The following is a 10,334-nucleotide window of genomic DNA, read 5'->3' as shown; positions in this document are numbered from 1 at the left end:
TACGGACATTATGGGACGTACACGTATCTTCGTCCACAGATAAGGCTGATAAGACGGCCAGAATTCATAGGACATGCGCGCTTGTTTCAAGGAACCAGTACTAAAAACATACGAACGAGCTGGTTATAACAGTGTGACATTAGGTGATAATCACTGCAGACGTGATAATTGACGCTCAATGTAAACGTTATTTCTTTCGAAAGATATTCTTTCTGTTTATTTCTCTTTCGTTTGTACCACGTTTTTCTTTATTTCCAACTTTTTTTTTCTCATCGAAAATTGCAGAGCTTGAGTACTACACAAAATGTCCGAAAACATCGAGAATTCGGGACCGAAGCCCGAAAATTCCGAGAAATCGGAACGGAATTCACAGAGCAGCATAGTCACGATGTAAGGCTTTCAACAGTAGTAGATTTGATATTAATCTTTTCATATCCAAGAATAGGGGGAGTGTAGCGCAGTCGATAAGAGGTTCCGCTTCCCTACATGATCGATCGGAGGTTCGAATCCGCCCTAGTTCCAACCATGCATTTCATCTCTCCGGGGCCTTAAATTGAAACCAGACATGTCTGGGAGGATAAAAACACTGACTTGACATCGGCATCACACATCGGCTAGCCACCGCAAGTCATTGTAGGGGCCAGTTCGTAAACCTCAAACGATTCTGAATTGAAGTAGAACGTGACGGCGCCTCCATAGCGGATTGATTACCACCAGACACATTATCCTTTATCCTTTATATCCAAGAACCGACATTAGAAAGGGCGAGTGTAACGCAGTGGGAGAGAGGTTCAGCTGTGATTACACGGTTGGTGGTTCGGAAGAAAGCCAATCACTCAATGTATAGGCTGTGCCGCTCAAATCGTTGCACAAGCTGGACGCGCACTCAAAACCTCGAACGATTCTGAATTGAAGTAGAACGTGCAGGTTCACCAACGATGTTCACTTCACCCTCGATCCTTCACGAACAGCACTTGTTTTACATAAACGTAGAGTATGATTGTGTTTTAGAGTCGAAGGTAGCAAGATTGGGATCGAAAGTGAGGGAGACCCTGAACAATACAATTTAAGAGATCTGTCTCCTAGACCAAAATTTGTGGTGTAGTCCTCCTCTTTTGGTTATCTCACACCTATCTGAGACATTAATTCCAGTTCATTCATTCCAGTTCTCCTTCCTCGTCACATTCTTTTAATGAAATATACATATAGGTATACGCATCACCATCTGTACTCTTTAAATATCAATATAGCATCAACAACAACAACAATCAAATCAACAACAACACGACACCGTTAAATGAATAATGGCTTAAAGGCAGCACACCACGAATCTGAGGTGGTACGGATTTCAGGTGGAGCATCCGTACACGTGGTAGTAGATTATGGAGACCGGGGTGGTTCCGCTCATCTCTCCCGGAATCACTGTAAGTAGCCGGCCCCTAAATGCTATTCTGTACGACGCCCTTGCGCCGCCTCCGCCCTGCGATTAGTTGAAAATGAATTTGGGCTGCCCTGATAGGCAGTAAGGAACGCTACGCGTGCAAGGGTGGTGCGCTGCAATAGAACCACCTCGGTCTCCATAATCCACGACCCCGTATACCTGAAGTCCGTACCACCCCACCACCAGATTCGTGGTATGCTGCCTCTAAAACATTCGTTACAGCATCCATCGTTTCGCAATCGCACACGATTACAAGGATGCTGGAGGGATTGCTGGTCCTGCAGCGACGATTGTCATTGACACGGTATTATCGCAGTGGTCCTACGCTGTCCACAATGTCTATAAAGAGCAGCGTATTATGATGCATAGTCTCACAGTAGCGGCTCTCAATGGCTGGCTGAACGCGCTACCTTTTTTTTTTTTAGAAATAAGAGATCTAATAATAAGAAAAAGATTAAACAAATTTTGAAGAAAAATCGAAGAAAGTTACGTATTTGCTTTTTTTGGCTTTTTGAAGGTCATTTAAAAAGCGTCAGGCCTGAAATCCACCAGTTTTCAAAGATGTCAAATATTTGATGTACAAACCTTACTTATTTTTCTTCTTAACAAATGGGATGTTTAAAAAAACAGTCTCGCAATCTCCCATTCATTTATTCCAGCTTCTCGCTATGGAACACAATGATGGGAGTTTCATTGTTGAGTATGCCGTGGGCCCTTTATCAGGTGAGCTTATACTGTCGTCTTACGACTTTGAAGATTTTACAGTATCATTAAGATAGGAACAGATAGAACAGGTTTCTGCTAGAATTAAATTGTAAAAAAGGTGTAAAAAGTGTAATTCGAACAGATTATGTGCAGTCACAACACCTTGCGCTTATCTTTATAAGCTGCGGAGGGAATTTCAAAAAGAGGTAGAAGAAATTCTGAAAGAGATGAAAAAGAACGTTGCAGAATGTTGACTAGTTGTGTTAATTAAGTCTACGTTGGTAGATATTACTGAATTTTAGGAAACTAACAGAAGTGTTTAATGTTTCTTTCTCATGTTCTTATTTGTAACTCACGATCCGAGAACGAGATCCTCTTTGACTTACTTCGACTAAAACGGAGGGAATTATAGTGTAAGAAAACTATTATTCGCATCTTCACCGAGAGATGCCGTCCTGAAGCAAATCTGAGCCAATCCTCTTCGATCCTAGGCTCCCATAGAGCCTACCCACCTATCGCTATTCCATAATCGACGAAATTGTGACGAATCCTCGTCTGAGCTCCCTGACAAATGTCTTCAGATCTCCTTTCACCATCTCCGTCCAGAACTTTCTTTTACGTTCAGGTGGTCTTTCCAATTTCGACTTGGAGGCATTCGCAAGGCAATTTGGACGAGGATCGAAAGAGTGGAGACGATCCTCTTTTCTGCGGGCTCTTTGGAGAGCAAGACAGCACGCTGGTGTTTTCCTCGTGTCATCTGCCGATAAACTATATCATCTTTGAGCTAAATTTCAAAGCTATGCCATAACAGTGGCCAAAATTGGTCAAACAGTCATCTAAGCAGCTTCCCAAGCATGCAGTCAAGCTTCTCCACAGTAGACGGTGCCGCCCAAGTCTCTGATCACGATATTAAGGAGAGCGGTTGGGTAGATAGTGAAGATGGCTAGATTTCCAGCTTAAAGGCATCACTCCACGAATCTGAGGTGGTACGAATTTCAGGTGGAGCATTCGTATACGGCATAGTAGATTATGGGGAGGAGAGTGATTGCGTCCATTTCTTCCTAATTGCCGTAAAAAATGGCCCGGAAGATACGGCTTCGAGCGTTCTGGCGCACCATTTTCTGCAAGGAGTTCAACTGGAGCGCGCCAGCCTTGTGCTCCGCCGCATCTTCCGGGCCTTTTTTTACGGCAATTAGGAAGAAATGGACGGAATCACCCTCCTCTCCATAATCTACTATCCCTTATAAGAATACTCCACCTGAAATCTGCACCACCTCAGATTCGTGGGGTGATGCCTTTAACTTCGGTGGCATTGGTGGTCGACCGCACGTGATGTACAGTAGAATCCGGTGAAACGTGAAAAGCATTATTTTAGATTTCAAAAACTCAAGCATTCCCAAGGTGGCTCTAGATCATATCCTTAAGAAGTATCAGTACACGGGATTTTTCAGGCTGGTCTTGTGCTCGGTCTAGCTATTATGTTGGCTATGGCATTCCTTTGCTTCTACACAGCCTATCTTGTCATTCAAAGTCCAGTTGGCATGGGTGAGTTTCGATTAAAACATCCTTTCGCAATTGCAGGTCAAAGCTATCGGTTTCCTCGTCAAAAACAGCGCAAACGGCGGATTGTTCTACTATGGAATTGTTGTGAGTATACTATTTATGCACTGATCCATCCATATTCCACCAGGATGGGTAAGAAACAAATAGGGCCATGCCAACCGTAGAGCCTAAAGATAATCTTTTCTGAGTGGCTTCTGGCTCCAATTCAAGAAATCTTTGTTTTCGTAAATTTTCATGATTAAAGGCAGTATACCCCAAAGCTGACGATGTTGGGACCCACAAAAAAGTAGATTTAAGGGTGTAGATCACGAGTAATCATGAGTGCGATCGCTTTCAATCGCCTCCAATTATTCTGAAAAACGGCGCGGAAAACGGCTTTGTCAGGCGAATTCTCCTACGAGGCAGCTAGAAACGTGACATATATGCGATCACAAGCGCGTGCGCATCTGAGCGTTACGAGGTGCATCGTAGGAGGATGTGGTCGACAAGGCATTTTCTCACGCCGCTTTTAAGGACGATTAGAGGGAATTGAGTGTGATCACGCTTATACTTCTGATCTACATCCATAACCGTCTTTTCGTGGATGGACGTCTCAACGTCTTGAACTTCACGAGATGCTGTCTTTAGCACAACATGTTTTGGTAGAAGACAATCAAAATATATTGTATATGTATTTATTTCATAGAGAAAACGGACTCGATAGTGTTGGAGTTCGCGGATATTTGTCGTGTGTTTCTCGGAAAAATTGGAGAAATGATTGCGCTTGTGTTCTCGATCACTATTTTAATTGGAGCTGTCCTAGCATACTGGGTTCTTATGTCGAATTTCCTGTATTTTAGTGGTACACTTCTTTACGGTGAGTATTTTTAAGTTGTAAATATATATGAACCAAGTAAAAAGAAAATTATATTAATCGTTTAGACTGAAAAAAACCTTAAGAAATACTCTCTACTTGGAATAAAAGTCAAATAAAATGGATAACGGTATTGAAGTAAGATGTTTTCAAATGACTTCACTGAAGTGAAGATCTACAGTAGCAGAAACTGTAGATAACGTGTAAGAGACTCGAAGCGAATTCAGATGACTTTTTTTGAAAATTAAATTGATAAGTGATGAAACGCATAAATCTCTTTGGGGTTCTGCACAGTTCATGAGTATTAAGTGTGGATAAAAGGTAAAGGATGAAGTCCACGGCGCTGATCAATCCCTATAGGGATGCACCTACGCGTTCGACTTTAACTCAGACTTCATTTGAGGGTTTATGAAAGCGAGGGCGGGTTTACAATGACTAACGGAGTCCAGCCGATGATCAAGTCAGTGTTTTTATCCTCTCAACCGGGTATGGTACCAATTCATCGACCTCGAAGAGATGGAAGACTTGGTTGGCACTAGCGCGGTTTCGAACCGCGGATCGATCGTGCCTTCACTGCGAAACCTTTTACCGACTGCGCCACATTTCGAAGTTGATAATATTCGACAGAGTATATGCTTGCTATTCACAAAAACGAAAAGTCGTGCAATACGATGCCGTGTGAATCGGGCAAGATTTGTTGTGTATGTTTACTCATATTACTAAAATTCATCCAATATTTTTTCCAGTCGCATGTTGACGTGCACGATTTCTCTTTATGGTGCAGCTCTGAACCAGGATGAAAGAAAAAATCCGACGTTACAGTGCTGGACTCCATTATTCGTAATAAGCAAAAATGTCGTTGGTGCCAGGCATGCCGTACTGCATGCTGCCCGGCATACTTTCACCTACGGGCAATTGTAACCCTAAATACAGAACCCTTCTAACATATTGTACTTACGACTGTAAACGACATTAAGTTTATTTCAATTCAGACTCAAATTCAAAAGCACTATGTAGTAGTAGTTTTAGTTCGGTAGACCTTGCCGGCAGCACTCTGCAGGAAAGAAATAATAGTATTTTGATCCTTCTTTCCTGGATTTACGGAAGAACTTAGTAATGAAAAACCGTGAAACATCGTAATATTTAAATGATGAGGTGAACAACGTCTTTGTTATTCAATATTTTACTTTAATCCATAAGCAAATTGAATGAAATATCGATCGTTACATGCATAAATGTTAAAAAAAATTACTAATCTTGTTTAAGGGTTAATAAATCCTTCTAACAATACTCTAACGGATGACGATGAAGGAGTTTGTGATAGTGAGTGATTTTCTTTTAATTTTCTTTTTTTAGAAGGTCGATCTGGACCACTATCTAGGCCCAGTCTAGTTGAAATCATTGATTGAATGCTCTAGTTTTACAGACATTTCATAGTAAGAGTGGGTAATTTGTTTCCAATGAACTCACATCTACATATGAAATCAATTTCAGTTCACTGTGGGATGGACAGTAGCCTGACGTCGTCATCCTCGAACACTACTCGCCAAGAAATTGTCTTCGGTCTCACATTTGACGAGATATGGCAACTAAGGGTTAGTCAATGTTCAATTACTTTCTATTTTTTTCTATTTCAACTTTTCAAGGACATTTAGCACCTAACACTGGTTTAACCCGAAATAAATGTAGAGAAGACAATTAGACACGCTCGATTCTGCGTAATCGTCCTAAAAAAGGAGGAGGGAAACGACCTTCCTGCACGAATTTCCCTACGAGGCACCTCATGACACGCCACCCGTGCACACTCCCTGCTTCGCATCTCTAACCGAGCCGACGATAATTTAGACGATAGCTTCCTCAACGCTCTGTCCACGTAAACCTATTTAATGGGATGCTGCAAAACCGACGCCTGCGCAAAAGTGGCGCCATAAGGTGCATCGTAGGAAAACTCGTACAGAAAGGCAGTTTCCCACGCTGTTTTCAGGAGGATGAAGGGGAATAGAATGTAAATACGCTTACAATTGTAATCTACAGCCCTTACATTATTTTTTGGTGGACAGGTCCGGGCGCTGTGTCAATGTTGTTTTTCAATTTCTCCTTTAGAGGGATTCTAGCACAAAATCCGTGCAATGTCTGTTTCAGATGTTGACTTTTGAAATTTTTTTTTACAGCTTACTGTACCAATTTTACTTGCTGTACTCACTTTTCCACTGTTAAACTTCAAGTCTCCAACGTTTTTCACGAAATTCAACATGTTTGGAACTATATCTGTTATGTATCTGTTGATTTTTAATGGAGTACGATTGCAAAAATGTGGTATTTCCTGGGATTTCACAAATAGTTCATCGCCACATTATGTAGAAAGTGAGTTTTTTCTTCGTAACAAAGAGATTTTGCGGGGGAAACGTAGTTGATTGTGAATTTTTCCAGAATTCAGTTGGAATTTCCCAGCATTAACAGGGATGTTGACAATGTCATATTTCATACATAATGCTATAATTACGATTTTACGAAGCCAAAGGAATCCGGAGAATAACGTGAGTTACACATGAGTTTTTGAATTCAGAAAAATTTTATTATTTAATTTTAATTTTTTAAGAATGAATTTAAAACTTCATTTCAGACAAGAGATCTTTCTTTTGGTTATGCTCTAGTTGCTTTCAGCTACATTTTTGTTGGATTTACCTTCTATTCAGCATATCCGCTGGAAAGAACATGCATCCCTGATGTACGTAAGCTGTTAGGATGAGGAGTAATTCGTGCCCGTTTTCTTTCTTGGGAAATCCACAAGGAAATGAAAGTTCTATTGGCAAAATATTATCCACAAACCGATAGAAAATTTCTCAATCTATGAGGTAGCCGTAATTTCTACTCTTTCTAAATTTTATTGGCTCTTGCTTTTTAATGTCAATATAATAGAAGTGAACAAAACGACGGAGGATTTTTGACACTTGTTTTTTCCGCATTATGAGATTGTTGCCCTGTATGGAGGGCATAGAATAAACAATGAAACTCAAGAAGAACAAAAAAGCAAGGGAAAGCGATGAGAAACAATATCAGGGATTAAAAAAATGAAGATAGGTAGAATACGTTGAGAACGATTGAAGGAACAACAACGAATAGCAGGCAATCCATTAACTTGCACTAGTATCATGCTATTTCATATAATTATATTTTTTTAATTGTTTAAATTTTGTTTTATTTATGTACATATTTATTTATTAACTCAAGTCAAATCAGTTTATTTATCTTTGTCGAGTATTTTTAGTTAAAAAAAATTGGAGGGGTGATTTTGTTTCTCAATCCGCCACATCCGTTCAATCGATATGTCCATATCCATCTTTGAGGTCGAATTTCTATTTATTTAAGGTCGAAATTTCGGAACTCGAAGGCAAATAATGGGCGGTATTTTCAAATATGTATTATTTCTTCTCGTCAGCGGCGCCGCTCGATTAAATGCAAAAGACATGACGAAGTGGGATCGAAAATGTTCCGTTTTGTCCACATGATGCGATATTTTTGTGATCTAAGAAGAAAAAAATCGATAAAAGCGAAAAACTAAAAGAAAGAGATCTTCTTTCTATCAAATGGTGTGCCCAGGCTTCAAAATATGTTTTATTTCTTAACTAAATTTTTTGGTTTCAAAAATGAAGGGCACGAATTATTCTTCAACCCAGTGCTTCAGTGCATTTAACCTAGGATTGATTTACCTAAATAATACTTTCAGAATTTATTAAATAGCTTCCGTGCGGATTATCCATACAGTGCAGTGGCTCGATGTATGATTCTTTTCCAGTTAATTACAATATTGCCGTTAATTTTATTTTTTATTCGATCGCAAGTATTTTGTGCCATTTTTAAAACTCCGTGGCCAGGGTGAGTGGCTTTTTGCGTTAATTTTGAATTCCATCAATTGTAAGAGTTAAGGGATCTTTTTTTTTTGTTGCTAAAACGGCTGCGCAACCGTAAACGCGAATCACAAAAATTCACAAAAATTCGCTGTCATGTCCCTAAAGGCAGCATGTCACGAAACTGAGGGGTCCTTCCCCGAAAACTACATAGAGATAGGGTGTAGTTCAGGAGTATGAGCGCTACAGCGCCCAATTTGCCGTTGTAATCCGGAAAAAGGTGCGCGAAACGGTCTTGTCGCATTGAATTCTCCTAGAAGGCAGACAATTCATATAGACTCACACTGTCTCTGTCGTTCACTCGCCCGCAGACGTGACACGTTATCAGGTCCCTCGTAGGAAGATTTGATCGACAAGACCGTTTCCCACACTGTTTTTTCCAGGTAACTAAGTGAAATTGAGCGTTTTCGTGAACATCCTCATAAACTACACCTCTATCTACTTCTGGAAAGATCCCAAAAACCTCAATTTCATGATATTCTGCCTTTAAATAGGTTCTCAAGGCAAAGGGACGCGTTCGCATGAGCACTTTTCAGCTTTCATGATGCTCGATCGTTACTCGTACCCGTTCAAAACCGAGTTACTGTATTTTCACTGTTCTTTTTACAAATTTCTGAATTTATGAATTTAAGAACGACATTCTTTTGCAATCCCATTTAGCACTTCATGTATTGATAGAGGATTTCCTCTTATCAGATAAAATTCTAGAAAGAGAAAAAAGGAGAGAAATATCGTTACCAATTATTGAAATTCAGATTCAAATATAGAGAAGGTAACATTTGAATTCGTTAGAAATCCAAAGAACGTGAAATTTTCAGCTTGTTACTTGTATTGCTTCTGAACGGGACAATAGTATGCGCTGGTGTATTAACTGCTATATTTTTCCCCAATATTGGAAGTATTATACGGTATGCAACTTAAGATTCTCGAAATATTCTTATTACCTTCGTATTCTTTCGTATTTGCAGATATTTCGGAGCGTTTTCGGGTTTGATGTACGTGTATGCGTTGCCATGTCTTATCTACATGAGAAAACGTTACCTGGAGGGTCAACTGACAATCCCTTCTGCAATTGTGCACACTATTATTTCTATTTTTGGAGTAGTCAACCTCATCGCTCAGTTCTTCGTCTAACTCTTAAATTGGATCGTGTACAAAAATTGTGTAAAAATTGAAATTTTCGCGAATTTTATGAAATTCCGTCTGTATATAGCATATTTTCGTACACACTACTTGTTAGCATTCGCTTAAAGGCATCACCCCACGATTCTGAGGTGGTACGGATTTCAGGTGGAATATTTGCACACGGGATCGTAGATTATGGAGAGAAGGGTGATTCCGTCCATTTCTTCCTAATTGCCGTAAAAAACGGTCGCGAAGATACGGCTTAGAGCGCTCCGGTGCGCTATTTCCTACAACGAGTTCGATTGGAGCGCGCCACCCTCGTGCACGCGCCGCACCTTCCGGACCGTTTTTTTACGGCAATTAGGAAGAAATGGACAGAATCACCTCCTCTCCATAATCTACTATCCTTATAAGAATACTCCACCTGAAATCCGTATCACCTCAGATTCGCGGGATGATGTCTTTAAGCGATGAGTGAACTTTGAGTGTAGTTAAGATGGCCACCGCGCCTCTTCGGCCATACGAGTACAGCGGACCTTCGGTCAAGTTGATGAAAGAGTGGGTCGAGCGGCAAAACAGCGTGTGGTGCGGCAGATGAGTAGCAGTCACAAAATTAAACAAATTCGGTGATACATTCATGCGGTACATGGTCTGACACCGCTAAAGCACTAACGAACCCTTCATTCCCCCGACGTGAATTGATATCAGACTAACAATTTCCAAGTCCCATGTTCGACAT

General features: G+C 40.4%; 1 protein-coding gene across 2 annotated transcripts; it reads left to right on the top strand.

Moving 5' to 3' along the window:
- Positions 1 to 304: 304 nt before the first annotated feature.
- On the top strand, positions 305 to 9,604 carry RB195_012337 (uncharacterized protein; the record flags this gene model as incomplete). Of its 2 annotated transcripts, XM_064194143.1 has the most annotated exons (12): positions 305 to 390; positions 2,101 to 2,164; positions 3,598 to 3,691; positions 4,395 to 4,565; positions 5,829 to 5,885; positions 6,057 to 6,157; positions 6,734 to 6,926; positions 6,993 to 7,099; positions 7,186 to 7,290; positions 8,290 to 8,438; positions 9,289 to 9,378; positions 9,439 to 9,604. In XM_064194143.1, 12 exons carry the CDS (start codon positions 305 to 307, stop codon positions 9,602 to 9,604), a joined length of 1,383 nt encoding a protein of 460 aa, XP_064051725.1. The 2 variants fall into 2 exon arrangements, with proteins under 2 accessions (XP_064051725.1, XP_064051726.1); XM_064194142.1 differs by lacking the exons at positions 2,101 to 2,164; positions 4,395 to 4,565; positions 8,290 to 8,438 and adding exons at positions 1,664 to 1,745; positions 7,932 to 8,037 and having other exon boundaries at positions 7,186 to 7,294.
- Positions 9,605 to 10,334: the final 730 nt, after the last annotated feature.

The sequence above is a fragment of the Necator americanus genome, chromosome III (genome assembly GCF_031761385.1).
Source record: "Necator americanus strain Aroian chromosome III, whole genome shotgun sequence".
In the NCBI taxonomy this organism is placed as follows: Eukaryota; Metazoa; Nematoda; class Chromadorea; order Rhabditida; family Ancylostomatidae; genus Necator; species Necator americanus.
This window is presented reverse-complemented; position numbering and strand designations above follow the sequence as displayed.